The sequence below is a fragment of the Petaurus breviceps genome, unplaced genomic scaffold (assembly GCF_028583685.1).
Source record: "Petaurus breviceps papuanus isolate PSGF00001 unplaced genomic scaffold, PetGlider_PUasm1.0 523, whole genome shotgun sequence".
In the NCBI taxonomy this organism is placed as follows: Eukaryota; Metazoa; Chordata; class Mammalia; order Diprotodontia; family Petauridae; genus Petaurus; species Petaurus breviceps.
In genome coordinates this window covers 1,620,704-1,642,491 of record NW_027186356.1, presented here as the reverse complement: position 1 = coordinate 1,642,491, position 21,788 = coordinate 1,620,704, and the positions used below count along the sequence as shown (strand labels likewise).

Sequence of the window (21,788 nt, the reverse complement as noted above, 5' to 3'; positions counted from 1 at the left end):
TTTTTTTGGTGCTGAGGCAGAAAAAGGCCCAGGACAATAGATGACCCTTGAATTTTTTAAAATATTTTATTTTTTCCTAATTACATGTAAAAACTTCTTGACATTCATTTTTTTAAATTTTTAATGCTAAATTCTCTCCCTTCCTCCCCTTCCCCCTCCCCAGATGGTAAGCCATTTGATATAGGTTATATATGTGCAATCTTGTAAAATATTTCCATATTAGTCATTTTGTGGGAGAAATATCAAACAAAAAAAGTGAAAAATAGTCTGCTTTGATCTGCATTCAGAGTCCATCAGTTTCTTCTCTGGAGGCAGATAGCATTTTTCATCATTAGTCCTTTGGGATTGTTTTGGATCATTGTATTGCTGAGAAGAGCTAAGTCATTCACAGTTCTTCATCGAACAATATTTTTGTTACTGTGTACAATGTTCTCCCAGTTTTTAAAAAATATTTATTTCTTTTTAGTCTTCAACATTCACTTTCGTAAGATTCTTAGCTTTAAATTTTCTCCTCCACCCAATATGGCAAGCAATCTGATATAGGCCATACGTGTGCAATCATATTAAACATTTCCCCACATTATTCATGTTGTAGAGAAGAATTAGAACCAAAGGGAAAACCACAAGAAAGGGAAAAAAAGGAAAAATGTCTGCTTCGGTCTGCATTCAGACTCCAGAGTTCTTTTTCTGAATGTGGATGGCATTTTCCATTGTGAGTCTTTTGGAGTTGTCTTAGATCCTTGCATTGTTGAGAAGAGCCAGTTCTCTCCAAGTTAATCATCGCACAGTGTTGCTGTTACTATGTACAGTGTTCTCCGGTTCTTCTCACTTTACTTTGCATCAGTTCATGTAAGTTTTTCCAGGTTTTCCTGCTTGTCATTTCTTACAGTATTCCATCACAATCATACACCACAGCTTGTTCAGCCATTCTCCAATTGAAAGGCATCCCCTCAATTTCCAATTCTTAGCCATTACAAAAAGAGCCGCTATAAATATTTTTGTATAATTTCTCCTCTCCCTTTTAAAAAAAATCTCTTGGGATATAGACCTAATAGTCGTATTGCTGGGCCAAAAGCTATACACATTTTAATAACCCTTTGGGCATAGTTCCAAATTGTTCTCCAGAATGGTTGGGTTGGTTTACAGTTCCACCAACAGTACGTTAGGGTCCCATTTTTCCACATCTCCTCCAACATTTGTCATTTCCTTTTCTGTCATATTAACCAATCTGATAGGTGTGGGGTGGTAGCTCAGAGTTGTTTTAATTTGCATTTCTCTAATCAATAGGGATTTAGAGAATTTTTTCATATGACTAGATAGCTTTGATTTCTTCTGAAAACTGCCAGTTCATATGCTTTGACCATTTATTAATTGGGGAAAGACTCATATTTGTATAAATTTTGATTGTTTTCTGTATATTTTTTGTAAAACCTTTTTAATTTAATCAAAATTATCCATTTTACATCTCACAATGTTCTCTCTTATTTGGTTCTAAATTCTTCCTTTATCCAAAACTCTGACAGGTAAACTATTCCATGTTCCCCTCTTTGTTTCTGTCTTTAGGATGGGAGAGAGTATGGTATAGTGAATATAGAGCTGGCTTCCAAGTCAGGTAGGCCTAGGTTTAGGTCCTGCTTCTGACAAGTACTACCTTTGTGGGGGGAACAATCCAGCACTTAGCATGGTGCCTGGTGCATAGTGGATGATTGACAACTATTGATTGATTGTGACCCAAAGCAAGTCACTTCATCTCTCTATGGCCCAGGTATCCCTCTAAGACTGCAGGTTGAAGAAAAGCTGACAATCTACTTTGAGAGATGGAGCTTCTTGTACCCCTGAGTAGGGACCCCAAATCCCACCCACACTTCTCCTGGGATATGACTTGGCCTTCTCTGTAGGGACAGTGATGCTCTCCTCACTACTCCCAACTTCTTTCTAGGATGGACCCCCTTCCCAGCATCTTAGAGGTGAGATACCTTTCTTGGAGGTGAGTGAAGACCCATCTGACCTGGATTTCCAAACAGATGCATATAGAGGTGAGTTGGAGCCGCCTATGTGGTCAGCCCTTGGTGGTCAGAGGAGAGAAGGGGGTAGAGATGGAAGTAGACATGGCCCCAGATTGGGTATGTGGAACATGAGAGGTTGCAGGCTGGGGTGAGTGGGTGATGGTGCTCCTGTTGGGAATAGGGATGGTTTGTACATAGAGATAATGAGTTCTGTTTTGGGAATGTTTAGTTTAAGGGGTCTTTGGAATGCCCCAGCTTAAGATATTCAGAATTCATTTGGTGATGTGGGACTGGAGGTCTAGGCTGGACCTCTAGATCTGGTGGAAGCTGGTAAGATCATAAAGTGAGACAGTGCAGAAGGGGGAAAGGAGAAGGGCCCAGGACCGAGCTTTGGGGGACAGATGGGGTGAGTGTGACTTGGATAAAAATCCAGAAAAGGAGACTGAGAAAGAGCCAGAGAATGAGTAGAGAGCAGTGTTCCAAAACCCACAACAAGAGAGTACAGAAGAAAAGGGTGGTTGCTAGGGTCAGAGGGAGCTGAGAAAAGAGCATTAGATTTGGCAATCAGGACATCACTGGGAACTTTGGAGAGGGCAGCTTCACTAAAATGATATGGTCAAAAGTCGGAGTGCACAAGGTTTAGAAGGGAGAGGAGGGAAGTGTAGGCATCAGGTGTAGATGGCTTTCCTCGAGGAGTTTAGTGGAGCAGCTGACAAGGATGGGAGGAACGAGGGAGGGTTGGCTTGTTTTTCTAAGGACGTGGGAGATGGGCACATTTGTAGGCTGTAGATAGGGAGAGAATGTTGAGGGCACCGACTGTTGGAGAATACGGGGGAACGAGGACTGCAGGGGTTTGGGTTGGACTTTGGTCTTGCCTTTCTTTCTCTTCCCTGCGTGGCACATAGCACTTGTCCCACCTGGTGCCCGAGTCATCTTTGGGTAGCTGGGTGGTGCAGAGGACATAGAGCCCTGGACCTGGAGTCAGGAAGAGCCGAGTTCAAATTTGGCTTCAGATACTACCTGTGTGACCCTGAACAAGGAGCTGAACCTGTCTGCCTCAGTTTCCTCATATGTAGAATGGGGATGACAACACCTACCTCCCAGGGTGGCTGTGAGGCTCCGGTGAGAGGGTGGATGTAAAGCTTTTGGCGCTCTGTAGTCGAACTGCTGTTATTCTTTATGATAAATGCTTGCTGACTGGCTTCTTGACCCCCTGGGGCTGGCTTCCTACCCACCACCCAAACAAAACCACTCTTTCCTGGGTTACTAATGATCTCTTACCTGCTAAATCGCAAGGTCTCCTCTCATTTTGTACTTGACCCTTCTGAAGCTTGCGATGTTCTCACCCACTCCCTCCTCCTCATCCTTGTCTTCCTCCCTGTTCTCTCTTCCCTGGACTTGGGCTTTTCCCCCCTGTCCTGCCCCTTCCTGGCTCTTGTTTCCTCCTGGTCTCCTCTGCTGGATCAGCGTCCATTTCTTGGTCCTGCGCCCCCCCCCCTTCCCCAGCCTCTGCTGGGGGCCATCTTCTCCCTCCCTATTCATAAAATGGATCATGCTACTGTTAAGGTAATTCTAAGAGGTCATTTAAAGGCTAACTTAAATATAGATGGTAATGTATTATTTCAAAGATGGTAACATGGCTTCAGTCAGCATCCCGAGGCTCTCCAGCTGACCCTCCGCAGGGCTCTAAGCCCCATCTGCTTGGCGGGCGGTTCTACCTCTAGCTTTTCAAACCCAGTCCACCATTTCTCTTGCTCCTTAGCCAATCCGTCCTCCAGAATATCCCTATTTCTTCCGAAGGCACCACCTTCTTTCCAGTTACTCCAGTCACAGCCTTCACAACCTCGTCCCCTCTGTCTAGTCGTTTCCTCGTTCTTTCTCCCGACCTTTCAGATGACTGCCTCTTGACTCACGTACCTACTGCCTTCTTCAGGCCCTCACTCTTCTGGCTAGGGTGGCTGCAAGCGGCCTTTTAGCAGATGGCCCCCTCTCTAATCCATCTGCCATCTAATGGCCAAAGTAATTGAGTTGCTAAGGCCTGCCTCTGACCATGTCATTTCCATGTCTTTTTATTAACTTTTTATTAAAAAGCCTCCGTGGCTTTCTCCATTGCTTCTAGGCTAAAGTAAAAAGTGAGTCTGGCATGTAAAACCCTCCACAAACTGGCTCCCATCTACCTTTTGAAATGTGCCTTAGTACTTTCCTTTACAAATCAGACAGCCCAGCTGGCCTGGGCTTTCTTGACCGCCATATTGCCTTCCTGTCTGGTATGAGCTCCCTTGTCATCTCTTCCATTTAGAATCTTTTCTTGAGCTACAAGGGATCTCAGAGGCCAAGCAATCCAAACTCCTTAATTTACCAATGGGGAAACTGAGGCCCAAGGAAGTGGTGATTTGTTATTCGTGTTCTTTTTCTTCTGAGGTGATCTTTCATTTACTCATCTGTGTATAAGAGAAAGCAAACTCAGAGGGGAGAGACTAGGGTTGTTTTGTTGTTGTGTATCTTCATAGTCTTATCATGTCAACTCGTGCAGTACACATAGTAGGTGTTTTAGTAAAATTTGTATTGAATAAATGGATACAAAGCAGTTTGTCAGTTGTAAAAAGACACGTAAATGTGAGCATTTATTTCTTTGGTTTTCCCAGAATCCATTAACCGTTCCAATGACTCTGACTCAGAACTGGAAGATGGCTCAGACTTGCAGGCATCTGATGGTGCCAGTGCCCTGCACCGACTCAGCCTCTTGATGAAGCAGGAAAGTGAGGCTAGCACCGAGGAAGGGTCCGAGAGCCACAGAGGAAGCGTGGAGCACCTGGACCCTGCGAGAGGGGAGCAGAGTGATGGTGATGAAGATCAGGACTCAAGCAGAGAGGTCCTGGTCCTTCAGCTCTCATCTTACAATGCCAACCAGTCCAATAACACCCTCCAGGCAGGGCCTAACTCTGCCCAGGAGGCCCAGGCAGGCGGCTGGCAGCTCCCTGCAGTCCGGCTGCGTGGGGGGAAGATCACCATGGGCACTCGCAGAGAAAGGCGGCCAGAGTTTGTCTGAACTTAAGCGTCAGCAGAGAATTTGATCTCTGCAACCGAATTTAGGGAAAGTAATAGCCTTATTCGGGACATAAAAAAAAAAATTGGAATGAGGAAAACTGACTGGATGAGCCCTGGGATGAATAAGCCATAAGTCTGCAGCTGGTTCTGGGCTGAGATAGGGTTGCTCCAGATGTTGTGAAGAACTCTACAAAGGCAACTTTGTCTGAATATAGACTGGACAGCTAGATGACTGTCACAGCTCAGGTCATCCTTACTTGTCACTTTTTTGCTATGGGAATTCCAGCAAATTTCTTCACTTTTTTTTTTTCTCCATGGATCTGGAAAGAGCCTGGGATCTCTGATAATTGCTATCTGGCCTGCTGTTTGAGAGGGCCAGAACTCTTTTTAAAACAGGTGACTTTTACCAATGGGTTGCTTTTTTAAAAATGTTTTTATTTTTCCTTTTTTGGAGTAGGGAGGTGAGGGATCACTCGGGAAAAATATAATTGGTATGTCAGTACCTGCAGAAGCCCAAATGTCTTGCCTCTAGGGTAGCAGAAGAGGCATTGAGTAGGCAGGTTCCTTCTCTTGTAATGTAGGTTGGGTCTTTAACAACCACTTACCAGGCCCCTGGTGGGCCTAAGGTGATTGAAAAATATGAACCAGACTTCTTCCTGGGCTACACCCCTTGTACAGCATTAGGTTCCTAATCTACCTAGGGAGCTTGAGTGGGGGAGCTAGAGTTTTAAACATTGCAAATTTTGAAATCTGCAAGTGTAATCTTTCACACGTAGAAGTTAAAACAAAGATCCATTTTTCCTCTAATTCAGACCTAGCCTTTAATCTCTGCCCCAGAGATCCTGAATAGTGTCTAGGGAGGACCCTTTTCCTTCAGCAGGGTGGTGGTGGCTGAAGTTACTGCCCAGGGAGATTGGTTTCACAAACTAGAAAAATCCCTTTCCCATTCTGGACTCTACTAGAACACCATGTGAAGTGTTAAGTGCACTTAGGAGGATCCTGAGCCAGGAGCTACTTTTGATCATAGGTCTTGCCTAAGATATTGTATAGCATTTCCACGTGACAGCAGTTTAAAATGTCATGGGAATGCTGGCTGGCCTCTTAATTCCCAGAAGCTGACTCAGTTCATATACCATCCTTACAAAGTTGCTGAAGCCAGGCTCTCATCTGTGCTGGAAATAATACTATTTGCATGTACACATAAACACTGCTTTCAGGCTTAGAAAAAGCTTTCCTCCCAACAGCCCTGAGGTAGATAATGCAAAGGTTCCTCTCCACTTTCCCAAAGAGGCTGCCTGAGGCTTAGGTAATAAACGCATTCCTGGTCATAGAGCCACTGTGTTAAGAGTTGAGATTCAACCCTGTCTCTTGACTTAGTCTTTCCCCTGTGCCAGGCTGAGCACTACCAGGTCTGATTTCACCCCTTAGCAGGGGGAGAAATGAAGCTTTCTTCATGCTTGCCACATAAGTGCTTGAAATAGAGGAAAACTTGTTCTGTGAATGGGAGGCACTAAATGGGGCTGAGGCACTGTTTCACTCAGCAGCTGTGGGCAAGCATGGTATTTGCCATGGACAGAGAATTAATCTGGTGGTCCTTTGGAAGCACAACACTCATGGTTTGTACATATGTTTTATCTGTCTTGCTGGGGACTTCGAAATGCACATTCAAAAAGAGTCATTCCTTTGCTTAAAATAAAATTTGTAACTCATTTCCTCCTCAGAGAGAATAACTCATTCTGCTCACCTCAGTTGAGAATTTCACAGTGATTTTAAGACAGAGGTAGTGGGAAATCAGCTCTGGGCCACATAAGAGATCCAGTGCTCAAAAGCTATTCCAAGGCCTGATACAAGGCTCATGCTTGCACTTGGGCCCTGGCACCCAAAAGCAGAGCTGGGGGTTCTCTTTGTTTGCATTTCATTCAAGGAGAGGGGCCGCCCTACAGGAGCAGATCAGCATCTTTGAAAGGGCACTCCAGTATGAATAGCTGAGTAGGACTTAAGGGTAGACTTCCTAGTTTCCTAATCAACTTGCTCTGTCAGGGAAGGCCACAAGGGGGCACACTTTTTCCTCATACAGTCTCAATCTATCTGGAAAGTCCACTGAGTCCTGGTGTTCTGGAGCCAAGGAGGATATTCCAAAGGCTTCTCAATGCTGTTGTCACAAACTCCTGTCTGTGTACTACCAGAAACCTAAGGTGACAATGGCGTCTTCTTCCTCGGCCAGGTCTGCTACACTCGCCTCTGCCTTATTTCAAAGCAGGATGCCAATGGGTCTTCTTCCTTGATCCTCAGTAATTGATTTTTTTCCCCCTTAATGAAAGAGATGGCCAGACTCCTGCTAGAGGCCCTGCAAGTGAGGCTGCTGACACAGCAACATCCCCAGGCACCCACACCAATTGCCTTTCTTTTTTTGGAAATATATTTTCTATATAGAAATATATATTTATATTATAAATATTTATGTATTATATAGAAAGATACTATCTGGGAAAATAGCTGTCACATTCTCCTCTGTGCCAACTAAATTAAAACCAATTCAGTCGATCCCAAAAGGTTTAAGAATTTACCCTGAAACCTCACCTTCCCAATTCCTTCATTTATTGGCACTAATTAATCTAAAACCCGGAGAGCAGATATCGTTTCCCAAAGCAATACCAACCACACATTTCAATTAAACTGTTTATTAAGTAGCTGTCATAGACAAAGCACTATCCTAGGCACTTAGGGACACAAAGATGAAACTCCAAAGATTCAGTCTAATGTGGGAGACACAGCATGCACAGACAAATATATAAGGTATAGTTTAATGGAAGTAAAATAAATCTAAAATGCTAGAAAATGAGGGTGAGATAATTTTACAGGAGAGAGAAATGATGTTCACATAGTGCTTCTACGTTTGCAAAGCACTTTGTACCCCTTTCATTCTCACAAAAACCTCAGCGTAGGTGCTGCCATCTAACAAACAATGAAGGCTCGGTGAGATTGCCAACTGCTCTTCCATTCCAAGTCCAGGACCATTTCTGCCAGGCCGCCTCACCCATCTCACCAACAATAAAGCTAAAGTCATGGAAGAGGCAGCTCCCTCAGGCTTCAATGGGAAGAAGCTCAGGAGGGACATCAGAGACACTGAGTGAAGGTAAATGACATGAAAGGTCATGGGCAGGCTTATTTTATCCAAGAGACAACAGAACCAGACTGGTTTTAGGCAAGAAAAGAGTGTGATCACACCTGTGCATTAGCCAGATTATCTGGCAGCTCTGCAGAAGGTGGTTTGGAGACCAAGACACAAGATCTGTGACATTTTATTTTGTGAGCCATTAAGTTCCCCATCACTCCTGTCCAAAAAAAGATTCCATGTCATTTCTTCATTTCACAATTTCAGTCCTGTTGAGCAAGTGAGGGGGAAACCCATGCTTTCTTCACTGGGTTAGGCAGCACACAGAGCAGCCTACAAGTAAACGGCATGGAAGTCAGCCTTCTTCCCAGGTGGATCTGCCTTGCAGGCTGAGACAGGAGTCAGAGGTCAGCATATCTCCAGGGATGCTGGGTAACACAGAAGAACAGGAATCAGTCAACATACCTACCATGTGCCAGGCAGGGCGCCAAAGAGTAGATATGAAGAAAGGCCAAATGTCCCTGCCCTCAAGCTGTTACAGAGGGGCTAGATGACATATACACATGTAAATATTTATCAAATTAAGACAAGGTAATTTCATGGGGTAGCACTAAGACAAGTCACAAAGGAAGCTAGGCATTCAGAGGCAGAGGTGAGGAAAGTGGGCATTCCAGGCAAGGGGAGATAGAGCTTTGTGTGTGAGAAACAAAGAGACCAGTTTGTCTGGACCATTAAGTGTGGGAAGGGAAGTTAACTTATCATAAGGACCAGGCTGTGAATTAAAGGACTTTAAATGTCAAAAACAAAACCCCTTTTGATCCCAGAGGCCATCAGAGTTAACAGATGGAAAGAGATGGTCAGAACCGTGCTTTAAGGAAAATACTTTGGCAGGTGTGTGGAAGCCCGATTATAGAAGATGGGGTCTTGTGGCACGGAGACCAGTTAGGAGAGTCAGATGACTAGGGGCAGAGAAGTGAAATCCTGACTAGCTGCACAATTCTCATTCTACCCAAAGGATTAAGGGATTCTTCTACCATAGAGGTCCAAGGCGAGAGACTGTGCTTTTGTTTGCCTGCTATACACTAGGGAAAATGCTACAGCTGGGACACTTAAAAACAGGCCACTGGTGGCTCAGATTGAGTTTAAGAGGGATTTGTTTCCCAGCAACCCATCAGCAAAACTCAATTAGGCAGATTTAGGACTCGGCTCCAGTAAAATGTTCCAACAATTCCTCACAGAGTAGACATGACCCTGGGTTCTTAGAGACTGTGCCAGTGCTGCCAGGTCCTTTAAAGCTGGAAAAGCTTTAGGTTTGGGCACGGGATGGGCCAAGTAGCTGTCTAAGGTTGGCCACAGCACCTTATGGAAACAATCTACTGCAGTGTGTGGGGTGGAGAGGGCAAGACAGGGAGAGATCATTTTTAGGAAGTGCCCAGGAAATGGGAGAGGGGGGAGGTCTCAGAAAAGGATGATAATAGTAGGGTCAGGATTAGGTCACTTGTCTAAGGTCATACCGGTTAAATAGCAGAGTAACGTCTGAACCCAAGTGAGTTTATTCTCTTATCTAGTGCTTTTATGAGACATATTAGCAGAGGAAGCATACACATCAAAGAAATGATGGACCTTCTAAATTTCTGAGATACAATTTAGCACTGACTTTCTGCCCTTTGGTGATAGGCTAGGTAAAGACAATCCTGCCCTTATGGATCTCCTGGTTCAGTGGCAGAGGGCAAATGGAAGATAGCCTCGGGAGGGTGGGTCTGAGCAGCCTTGTAAGGGGGTGGACAGGAGTCGGGTCCCTGTAAGACCCAACCCCCCTTTCTTTCTGCAGTCTCATAAGGCAGCTCCTTTGGTGATGCCACCTGGGACTGCAAAGTCACCTGACGACCCAGCCATGAACAAACCACTGAGATTCCCCTTCCCCAGGATCCTCAGGCCAAACACTCTGTGAGCTTGGCAGAAAGAAGTGACCTCAGACCCACCAGAATGGTGGCAGCTTAGGTAGATAGCTTTGTACTGACATTCCCCTCCAGCCCCTGGCCCCCAGGGCTGTCCCTGAGAGACTTAGCATGGAGGGGAAAAGTGAAACCCCCAGACAACCCAGCAGGTACCACAGACCCCCAGGCTTGCTCTGCCCTTGGGGGTGGGCACCTGGCTCAGGTGAAGGACACATTCCCCTTCCATGTCCACTGCTCTGGACATGGTTTACATAGGCTGCTGGACTAAAACTGACCAAAAGAACTATCTTGAGAGGCTTATGTAAAAGGAAAAAGAGGTCCTAGAGTACATTGTCAGGCCTGTCACTTGCTGTGAGACTCTGGGCTGAATATGCCAACTGGGATTGAAGGGTATTATATCTGGAATGGCAGGAGCCCTGTGTCTTCTGCTCCCCCCACAGGGCCCTTGACATAACTGATGGCTCCAAATAAACGCAGCTGACTAATACCCTAAATACTAACCCACTAACCCCATGGTGCTGTCCCCCTCCCTCCCAAGTAAGCATCAGGATATTTGAAAGGAACAGAAAAATCTTTTCAACAAAAACCCCAGAACACACTTTGGTGTTGAATTAACTCAGCACCATCAGAGAGGCTGAAAGAACAGCCCCAACTCACCTCTCAGGGAGTCCCACCAGTTACTGCACTAGCCGGTAAGTGATGTATCTGCCTGCAGTCTCACTGGGTCTTATGATCTTCACCACCTACAAATCCCAAAGGAAAAGCTCATCTTTACTTGCTGGATATAAAGAAAAAATAAATACAAAATACAAACATGTTCAGCTTTAAACTCAAACGTCATCTTTGTCATGAACTTTGATCCCATTCTTTCCACATAGTGAATAAGCCCCTCCCTTGTGTAATCTCAAGGCAGCACTGTGGTGAATTGAGAATAGCACTGGATTTGGAAGACCTGAATTCAAATCCTGGTTCTGTCATTTAGTTTTACCCATGTGACCCTGAGCAAGTCACTCAAAGTCTTGGAGTCTGTGACTAACCTGTTAAGTGAGAAGGCTTCCAGCCTTCCAGCTCAAATCTACAATTTTAGGAATTCTTCTAATGTATTCAACATATTCTGTTATGGGGGCGGCTAGGTGACGCAGTGAATAGAGCACCAGCCCTGGAGTCAGGAGGACCTCAGTTCAAATCCGGCCTCAGACACTTAACACAAAAACTAGCTGTATGACCTTGGTCAAGTCACTTAACCCCAACTGCCCTCCAAAAAGCAAAAAAACCCCAAAACATTCTGTTATGTCTCTCTCTCAAGAGAGGGAGAAAACACTGATAAAGGGAGGAGCAGGAAAGACCTCATGAAGGAAGAAGCTAAGCTGGCTTTAAAGAAAACTGCCAACATGCTTTGATGTGAAGGTAAGGGGGGAGCACATTCCAGCTGGGAGGACTATTTTCCCCTTGCAACCAGAGAGAGGAGATGGAGGAACAGCTAGCAGGGTAATCCTGGATCAGACAGTGGGCATGAGTGGGGGAGGTGGCATGTTAAATCAGTCTTGGAAGATAAGCCGGACAGAGCCAAACAAAAGTCTCTAATTCTAGAGACAACAGGGAACCACTGATACTTCTTGAGCAGGGGTTTGACATGGTCACACCTGCACTTCTGAGGAAGATCTATTTTGCTTCTCTGTGGGTCTGAGTCATTGGAAGGAGCTTCTGATGATGTCCCAAATCTATGTATTTGAGGAGGCTTCTTCAATAAGCCAGTCACAATGGCGAGGGTCTAAACTAGAATTAAGGGGCTGGCCATGTGCATGGGGGAAGGATGCTGGATATATACATAGCGGGGAAACGCGAGAGGAAAGTGAAGACATCTCTGAGATTGCCAAGCTGAGTGATCCTGAAGGCTGCTATCAACATATCTGTGGCCAGCTCTGCTTCCTTACCTGTCCTCGCTTTATTCCAAAATAACGTGCTACAGGATCTCCAGCCTGGATTCTGGGCAGCTGGTTTTCTCGAAGCTTACTGATGAACAGAGTGAAGGAAAAACTGATCCTCTGAGTCTGGTAAAGAGCTGGTACTATGGCAACCCCCCCACACACACACCCACAAAGCACTTGCCACACCCTTTTCAGCCACCCCAAGCAATTAATGCTTGAAAGGAAAGGGGCCAACAAAGGAAGCATGAAGGATACTATCTTGCCAACAGCTCAGTGACTTCCTCTTTTGTCATGACAACATGCTCTGGAACCAGCTGTAAGGAAAATCAACCAATCATGAAATTAGGAGGCAAATCAAAAGGGGGCGGGTAGAGCAAGTTTCTAGGCTGGGAACGAGTTGGAACATCAGTTGCTCAGGCTGCACTCCCAGTACTGTCTGTCCTGCATGCCTTATCCATTAGTGACAGCCTGGGGAAGACCATCTCCTAATCAATGAACAAGCATTTGTTAGGCACTCATGGACACAAAGCTCTGGATCAGTACATTTGGGTCTTCTGCTCCCTGCCTTCCAGGTCTGAAACCACCATGGAATCAGCCCTGCCAGCGCTCCTGGAAAGAGCATGGGGCTGCCTCAACCTGGCCTCCCCTGCCACTCTCTACACCACAGCCCCCTGCTCGTGGCCAAAGCTCTCTTAAATGTGCTCCTTCCCCTTCAGAACGTGAGCTCCCGAGGGCAGAGACAACCTTCCCTTTGTATTTTCACTTCTGGCACTTAGCACAGGGAGAGCTCTCAATGACAAAATGCTCGGGTGTGAATGGCTCTGGCTGATCCAGGCTTTCCTCTCTGCTCCCCCTCCTGCCTCTGCCTCCCTTCTCCATATCCCACCATCCTTCAAATTAACTCAACCTCATGGATGAAGGACATTCCTACAGCTCTTTCCTTGTCCTGAACTGCAGGAGCACAGAAGTGAGCCATAAACTGTCAAAATGGCTCCTAATTAAAAAACAAAACAAAAAGAGGCGGGCGGCTAGGTGGCACAGTAAGTCGGGAGGACCTGAGTTGCCGGGCCTCAGACACTTAACACCCACACATACACAAAGGCAAAAAAAAAAAAAAAAGGCTCCTAATTACTCAAGTGCCTGCCTTGCTTCTCCAACCAGAGCAGCAGCTGGGTGGGGCCTGAGACAGCACTGCCTTAGGAGTGGGCCGACATCCTGGGCCTGCCAGTGTTCTAGTCACGGGGCTTTGCACAAGCCCCCTTCTCTCTCAGGGTCTGAGCGGGCAGCAATAAGGTACCTTCCAGCAGGTCTGCTGGACTGCTCAGTCTCTTCTGCAGCAGATGCCAACCTTCTTTCACCTTCTCTCCCAGACAGATCTTGGCACATGCTGCTTTTGATACAGTAGGGAGGGGACTGGGCCCATACGTCACTATCCCTTTTTCCTAACGAGTTCGATGAGAGGTGACTCACCTCATGTTCGGTGATATTGATAAGCAGCTCCTGCTGTAGAAATTGTTCTAGGATATATTTGGGAGCCATGTCCACCAGGGACTGAAAAGAAAAGAAACAAACACTGAGCAAAGTCCAGCACTCTTCATTCCGATTCTTTATGTAGGACTCAGGTGGAATTTCACAGGCCTGGGATCAGAAGGCCTGGATTTTCAACCTGGTTCTATCATCATCTCCCATGTGACCTTGGAGAAATCTGTGAACCTGAATTTCCTCTTCTGTAAAATGAGGGGAACCCAGCAACACCATCAGCAGGTATACCTCTCAAAGAAATAAAAGAAAGAGGAAAAGCCCCATATGTACAAAAATATTTGTGAGAACTCTTATCATGGCAGAGAAGTGGCAACTAGAGGAGTGGCGATCAATTGAGAGAACAAGGCTGTGAATGTAATGAAGTATTACCACACAGCACCAAACAACAGAAGGACATCTTCAGGGAAAATAAAGTGGGAAAAGACAGAAATAGTAAATAAGTTTTTTTTTAAATAAGCGGGTAGGATTATTTAGAATCTTTAAGCTCTGAAATTCTTTCTTTATAATCAACCTGCAATAAAGCCCTCCGAATCCTATATATAGCTCCAAAAAACAAATTCCCTTGCAATAATTAGCTATATCAAAAGCCAATGTCCTCATGACTTTTCTACTAACAATCATTCTCATTTGTACAATTTGTCTAAGTTTTCTAAATTATAAACTTCATAACTCAATAAATACAGAAAATAAAATAAAAATATAAAATACAAGCTATTTATGAGACAGCTGGTATACAGAATTCTAGGCCTAGAGTCAGGTGGACCCGAGTTCAAATCTGGCCTTAGACACAGTTCTATAACCCTGGGCAAGTCACTTAACCTGTCTGCCTCAGTTTTCTAAACTGTAAAACAAGGATAATAACTCCTACCTCCTTGTGAGGATCAAATCAGATATTTGTGAAAGCATTTAGGGCAGTGCCTGGCACATAGAAGGTGCTATATAAATGCTTATTCCCCTAGTTCCACACTGACTGAATAAATAATGTGCATCTTAACAAAAGAGAGAAAACTGTGAAGGTAAATGCATCTTAGATACTAACATCTGTTGCAGAAGACTATATTGAGAACTCAAGATCCTTCAAACTAGCTCCTAGGATCAAGATCATTTAGTCTAATGCCTTCATTTTATAGAAAAGGAAACTGAGGCCCAAAGAAATTAAATACTTCTTCAAAGTGCACTGGTACTTGGTGACTTAGATGCAAATGTGGGAACAAGGGAACAGTTACAATACAATTCAGGATTAAAAAATTAAAGAGGCCAAAGGATGGAAGACTACCTCAAATCTTATTTATCATCATGAATATTTTCTTCAAGAAGGTAGAAGGCATGCCAAGTGCATTAGGAAAACAAAAACCACTCTGACAGAAAATGACTGGATGCTGAACCAGCTGTCTGTATTCAAACTAAACTTCTCAGGTTCATCACACTCCTGGGCTGCTGAAGCTTCCCTCCACCAGACACTAACACATCCCTTTCCTTTTTTCCCATATCCAACCATCCTTCAAAGTCCAAGCCAACTCTAAACTAAATAGAAGGAATAAAGGTCAAAATCAAAGCCAAACTAGAAGGATAAGGATGAGAAAAAAATTGCAGTAGCACCAACTGTACTTACTCAAACAAGTTACTGATACTGAAAAGTAGTGAAAGAACAAAGCAGCAGCCCATGATTCTGATTATTTCCACTTCCAAGAGAATATGAATTCATGTTAAAGTTGGAGAGGCAATGCAGCACTAGTTTCAGAGCCAGAGGACCTGGGTCAAGTCCTGGCTGCCCCCACTGCCAAATGAGAGGGTTGGGCTGGATGGTTTCTGGTGTCCCTTACAGCTCTAAGTCAAGGGTTCTGTGCAAATCAATGGCCATAGAAAGGGTTCCAGAGACCACTGCAGTCTACAAAAAACACGATCCTGCCAAATAGTGGGAAATAGCAACAAAGGGCAATACTGTTTTTAACTCCTTGCCCATGTCTGTTCTGTCTGTATGTTTACTTTCACATATATTATTTTAACTGGTCTTCATTCACAATTGTCCTGAAATAGAGGGCAGATATCACCCCCATTTCACATATGAAGAAACTGAGGCAAAGATGTCCCTGGAACAAGGTCAAATAGCTATTGGAGATGGGACTTGGAATCTGGTGGGGGAGGCTCAATGGCAAACCTTTCCAATCTCTTCTACTCTATTCAATTCCTTAAACGGACTGACAGATTTAAGTACAGAACAACAAAAAAAAAAGGGGTCCTCAGTACGGCAGTGCCCTAGCTATTCTCAGCTGCCTCACAACAAAGGTGAAGACTCCAGGGGCTAAGTAGAGCAAAAGAGTATTAGCCCATTTTACTCCCCAATCACAGACAAGTTACTACTCTGGTTTACAAACTGTTCTAGCAGCAAGAGGGGAACACAAGTGTAACCTTGCTCATATCTGAACCAAACAGGAAGTGGTTAAAACGTTCTGGACAGTTCAGTCATTTCCTTGTTTGGATGCCCCAGTTCTGGGTAACAGGACAGTTTCTCAAGCTGGCTCTGCACTGTGAGTGTCCCTTTCCATCTAACCACTGCAGACTAAAGTTGGAGAGGGGTCAGGAAAAGCCCAATAAAGTCTTGGCCTCCAAAGGCAGGGTAAGGTGAAGATCAGAGCTTCTCTCTCCTCTAAGCACCTGTTTTGCAGAGGGTGTCATGCCCTGCTGCACCACAATAAGGGCCCTGGTGATGTTCTCCTCCTGCATCCGCTGGCAGTACATCTTGATGGTTTTTATTCCAACCTTTGGTTCCTCTGGGAAGATAAAACACAAGATTATTTTCCAGCTGTAACTGTCACTTTCACTTGAAGACCCTTATACTTCTGAACCATTCTATTTCCATAGAGCCAGAATTACGATTCAATACTTCAAGAACTACTTTTTTGGTGTAGGCCTTCCCTCCCATAATGATGGTTTCCTTAACTGCTATAACCAGTACCTAAGGGGTTCTTTCCTACAATGGTAACAAAGATAACAGAGCATCAAAGCTGCCCAATTTCTAAGACTTTAGCACTTCCATGAAGTCAGGAAGCCAGCAAGTCTACCCTGCTCTCTACATGCCCCACAGCACAGCTTTTGACAATTTGTTTCCCCAGTTTGGGTGGCCTCTGTGAAATGACACAGCTGAAGTTGATTTCTGAGGTCCTTTCTACTCTATGATGAAGGTAATGGGAAAAACAGGAGGGAGCCCAGATATGATGGATTTGTGTTACAGACAGAAATGGCTTTCTGAAGGAATAACAGGTATACCCAGATGTAATTTCCATTATACATAGAAATTTACATGCACAAGACACAGAAGCAACTCTGGTAGGGAAGGGGAATGTAAATAAACACCAACATCCCAACCCCAAAACCCAGTACCACTGTCTGGGCAAAGTGGAAGTTCACCAGGAAGTTGCCCCACTGCACCAAATGTGGCTTTATCAAACAGTGGTCTTATCTGATAGACCTGCTAGCTGTGGTCATAGAGCACACAACTCACACTTCCATAATTTAGTATAGGCCTTCCCTCACATAATGATACAGCTTGCCACTCAAACATATGTTAGTGGATGGTTTCCTTAACTGCTTTAACCAGAAAAATGCTTAATAATAAAAAATACAAAACACTTTTTCCCCAATAACACCACTAAGGTAGAAAGTCTCATTTTTAGGGATAAAAGTACTAAAACTTAGTGGGAGCCAAATTCCAAAGCCACGTACCCCCACCTCCCAAAATTCTGGACTAGGAAATATATTTACTTTTCTAGACAATGGGGGCATGAAGTCAGTGTCTTCCTTACCTGGGAAGAAGACAAACATCTGGTCTGTGGGGTCATCATTGTGGGCCACCAATACGGTAAGATCAGTGCGTCGAGGTCGTCCTTCACTGGGTTTATCCCCAAACTGGGCTTTGAACTCCTCCAAAGTCTGATCTAATTCATCCTGTGTCACCAAGTAGCCCCGATCATGACATAACTGAAAAAGTCAGGTAATCAGTCAGAAAAGACACCAAAAGAACATTCTGTCAATCTAGTGCAGGGGAAAGAAACCCTAATTTTTTCTGTCTATGAATGCAGATATCGCTCAATGGCCTATCACTCAACCACTCTCACCAACTATCTAGAACTTCTCTCATGTCTAACTCAATTCTCTCTTGTTTTATATATCACCTCTTCACATTGGACAACTTTGCTTAGCTGGGACACATTCAATGTGCATTATGCCAGTCCTGCCCCAACTCCCTCCAAGGCCACTGCCTTCCAAATCTGGTCTGTTTATATAGAAAGAACTACAATACTGCCTTTGTAATCTCTTCATACTATAACCTCTACATCCCAGGCTCTGAAGGCAAATTAAATGTGTTCTTCCAACCAGACTCTCATCTTACTTCAACAATCTCTCCCCCTCCAATCTTGTTACTTCCTCATTTGGCAAAATGGAAAAAAATAATAATAGTTCACATTATACAGTGCTTTAAGGTTTGCAAAGCACTTTACATATACTCATTACAAGATGCTAATATTATTTTCATAATACATGAGATGAAACAGATTCAGGAAGGGGTATGTGCTTTGGCAACAAAGACCTAGTGCAGGATTTGACCACAGACAGGTCCTACTATATTCCTCCTCCACTCAGATAATCATTCTCTGCAACAAAAAATAAAGAGGGGGGAGGAAGCTTCAGCAAAACTAATTAACATAAACCGAGTCAAACAGTGTAGGTATATAGATCCAATGGTTAATGGGTCTATATCCCAGAGATCAAAGAAAGAGGAAAAGCACAGATGTAAACAAAAAATTTACAGCAATTCTTTTTGTGACAGCAAAGAATTAGAAACTAAGCAGATACCCATCAACTGGGAAATGGATGAACAATTTATAGAAAATGAATGTGATGCAATGCTACTGTGCTATAAGAAATGATGAAGGGGATGATTTCAGAAAAAACTGGGAAGACTATTAGCTGATTGGAAGTGAAGTGAGCAGAACAGTTAATACAATAACAACACTCTAAAGACAATTAACTCTAGAAGACTTTGGAACTCTGATCACCAAAATTCCAAAAGACCCACGATGCTATCTACCTCTAGGTCTGACAGTGCAAAGTGAACATTCTCGTCTTTTTTATACATGGCTAATGTAGGAATCTGTTTTTTATGACTACATATATTTGTAATGAGCTTTGATTTTCTTGTCTTCTCAATGGGTGGGGGAAAGGAGAATTTGGAACTGAAAATAAAATAGAATTTTAAAAAAATAGTATAGGTAATATAATGTTCTGGATCCACAGTCTTCACTTCTGCAATGAAAGGAAAAAAGTGTATTTTCTTAATTTTTCTTCCAGGCTAAGTTTGGTCAGCATAACTGCACAGCCTTCAGTTCTGCCTTGGTCCCTTCCATTTACATTGTTGTAACCAGCGTATATATGGTTTTCCTAGTTCTGCTTACTTCACTCTACCTCACTTCCTAAGTGTTCCCATGCCTCTTTGAATTCTTTAGATTTGTTGTTTTTTTACAGCACAGTAACATTCATGACATTCATGTACCACAAAAGTCATGCCCACTTGTGGGAATCTGCTTTAGTTCCAGTTCTTTGCTATTAAAAAAGCTGTCATATTGGTGTTTATGGGGGTCTTCTGTCTTTGATGCCTGATAGCTAAGATAACAAGGGAACCACATACATAAGACCAACAACTATCCTCCAATAGATAAATGATCAAAAGACAAGTAAAGTTTTCAAAAGAAAATTTGCAAATTGTTAACTATTTGAAAGAATATTCTAAAAAAAAAAAAGATGCAAATTTACAAAAAATTCTAAGGTTTCACCTTGTACCCCCCAAATTCACAATAGATGGGAATATTCAGTTTTGGAAAAGGAGTAGCAAAAGGCAGGTACACTTAATTCACTGTTGATAAAAGCCATTTGGAATTATACGCAAAAAAGCGACTAACACTTCCATAGCCTCTGCCTATGGGAAAGGCAAACAAGTCTAGCTAATGCAGTAAAGCACCTTGAGAGAAGTAAGAGGAGGCAGCTCATTCAAGGTGAGTTAAACCTCTACCACATCTACCACCTACCTTCAAACCTCAGGATCTCGAATCTAATTGGGGAGACAACAAGCAAACAAATGTATAAACAAGCTATATGGAGAATGAAAAGGAAATAACTGATAGGGAAGGGGTTAGAGTGAAGAAGGCCTGGGAAAGGTTTCCTGTGGAAAATTTTAATTGGGCCTTAAGGAACACAACTCACCAACTACTGTATACATGGCGGACAAGTCAGCCTAGTTTAAGAAGCAAGGCACTCACCACAAGGGAGAAACAAAAAGCATCCACTGCCTGCCGAGACAAGCACCACCTTCCTTCTGTTGGAGAGATCTTTTAAGTCTGCACCCAAAAGCTTCTGAAATATTCCCAAGACCACCAGCTCGGTTTCCAGGAAAAATCGCTCTGTAGAAGAGGTTCACCTTCCTTGCTGCCTTCGATATCACCTGCTAACCCACTGCCCGGACTAGTAGGTAAGCCCAAGAGTGGCCGCAGTGGTAGGGCTCCTCTGCACCACTGGTCCTGCTTTTAGCCAGCCATCACCCTGGGAAACAAGCAGCTCCCGTGGCAGATGTGGCCTACCCACTGCTTCTGAGAGTGTGGCACTCACAAGTTACCTGAGACCCAGAAAAGAACGTCCTCTGTCCTTGACACCATCAGAAACGGATACGATTTGAGCGGTGAACACTTCATTAAAAACGATACCTACTACCTGCTTTGCCAGTGCCTTCTAAGGACCCCGGGACCTCTCCATCTGACTTGCAGCTGGGACCTTCTCCAACCCATTACGACCCCGAGGTCTTAGCAAGAAGGGAGGGTCTTTTCTATTTGCACCCCCAGCTTTAAGCCCGTAGTATTTATGCGCTTTTAAAATTCATTAATTCAGAGAGTCCGCTGCTAGCCCAAACAAGAGACAGATAAAAACTGAAGCAGCACATTTTGCGGTAGGAAAGAACTGGAAATGGAGTCAATACCCATGGATCGGGGAACAAACTGAAGTACGTGAACGTAATGGAATGTCACTGTGCTTTAAGAAATGATAAATAAAACCCAAGAAGGCCGAGAAACATAGAAATATCCCTGATCGACGAAACGACAGTGCATGTAAAGCAAAAACACGCGGACCTTCCTCCAAGAGGATCCACGCAGGCCTCGCCCCTCCCCTTCTCACGTCTCTTCTTCACCAAAGTGCTCTTGCTCTCCCTCTCCTCGACCCCCTCCCTACCCCCCACACCTCCGCATTTCTCCAGCCTCCGCTCCCCTCCCCTCCCACAACCTCCACGCGCCCACCTTCTGCCTTACCGCCCCTCTCCCCTCACGCGTCCCCTTCCTTCCTCTACCTTTCTCGGGGTCAAGAGAGGCTATTGTCGTACCTGCATTATGGTCTTGCGGATCTTCCATAGCCGATAGGTCTCTTCTTCGTCATCCATGTCTCCTTGGCGTCAGGTCGAAGAAGCGATTAAAGGTTCTCGAGTTCTCCCGTGCCGCCCGCCCCACAGCTAGGACCCTGCTCAGCTAGGAACCTGAAAGAACTAAGTACGTCTGCGCAAGGCCCAATATCGAGGCGAGTGCGTCTGCGCGAGGCCCAACAGCAGGCCCCTTTCGTGCCTGGGCTGAGGTGACTAAGGAGATTGCCTAAGAGTAAGAGAGCAGGCAATACGACAGACAAGCCGACGACTGAGCGTTGGGAGGTCGGCGGTTAGTTGCTTTGTTTTAGGCTCCAGGCAACTCCCCAATACCTGGGAAATTCTCGCGTGTCTTTAGGCGCAAGGATGCCTGGGAGTTGTAGTTTTCAAAGTTGTCGGTTCTCAAGCTCTGAGGTCCTGGAATGTCTGAACTGGGAGGGGAAGAATGTCAACAAATATTAGGCTTCTTTTGTGTGCTCAGTGCCAGGAGAGACACATAATTTAGACAAGTCATTGCCCTCAAGGAGGTCTCACGGAGATCCGTGTCATCTCCCCATTTTATTGGGAAGGAAACTGAAGCCCATAGAAGAGGGAAGAGATGTGAAGAGAGCACCCACCCTGGAGTCAGAAGGACCTGAGTTCAAATTCGGCCTCAGACACTTAACATAAAAACTAGCCGTGTGACCTTGGGCAAGTCACTTAACCCCAATTGCCCTCCAAAAAGGAAAAAAAAGG

The 21,788-nt window shown here is 44.5% G+C and overlaps 2 protein-coding genes across 5 annotated transcripts in view; one reads left to right on the top strand and one right to left on the bottom strand.

Annotated features, from left to right (window-relative positions):
• The window catches only part of ARHGAP45 (Rho GTPase activating protein 45), a 46,804-nt gene extending 40,020 nt beyond the window's left edge, over positions 1 to 6,784 (top strand). For all 3 annotated transcript variants that reach the window (XM_069102032.1, XM_069102031.1, XM_069102033.1), the window contains 2 exons: positions 1,940 to 2,036; positions 4,652 to 6,784. In XM_069102032.1, coding sequence (XP_068958133.1) covers positions 1,940 to 2,036; positions 4,652 to 5,055 — 501 coding nt within the window. In that variant the 3' untranslated portion in view covers positions 5,056 to 6,784. The remainder of the gene's footprint in view (positions 1 to 1,939; positions 2,037 to 4,651) is intronic.
• A 935-nt stretch (positions 6,785 to 7,719) lies between these two features.
• POLR2E (RNA polymerase II, I and III subunit E) lies at positions 7,720 to 21,310 on the bottom strand. Of its 2 annotated transcripts, XM_069102029.1 has the most exons (8): positions 21,021 to 21,307; positions 17,401 to 17,575; positions 16,253 to 16,368; positions 13,526 to 13,606; positions 12,311 to 12,369; positions 12,062 to 12,140; positions 10,785 to 10,870; positions 7,720 to 8,597 (listed from the first exon to the last, which is right to left on the bottom strand). In XM_069102029.1, exons 1-7 carry the CDS (start codon positions 21,075 to 21,077, stop codon positions 10,805 to 10,807), a joined length of 633 nt encoding a protein of 210 aa, XP_068958130.1. In that variant the 5' UTR covers positions 21,078 to 21,307; the 3' UTR covers positions 7,720 to 8,597; positions 10,785 to 10,804. The 2 variants fall into 2 exon arrangements, with proteins under 2 accessions (XP_068958130.1, XP_068958131.1); XM_069102030.1 differs by lacking the exon at positions 10,785 to 10,870 and having other exon boundaries at positions 21,021 to 21,310.
• Positions 21,311 to 21,788: the final 478 nt, after the last annotated feature.

Coding starts and splice junctions, on each gene's coding strand:
- POLR2E (XM_069102029.1), bottom strand. CDS start 21,077: ATGGATGACGAAGAAGAGACCTATCGGCTATGGAAGATCCGCAAGACC. Junction 12,141..12,310: donor ACTGAGCTGTTGGCAAGATA/GTATCCTTCATG, acceptor TCTGTTCATCAG/TAAGCTTCGAGAAAACCAGC. Junction 10,871..12,061: donor TTGGAATAAAGCGAGGACAG/GTAAGGAAGCAG, acceptor TGGGATTTGTAG/GTGGTGAAGATCATAAGACC.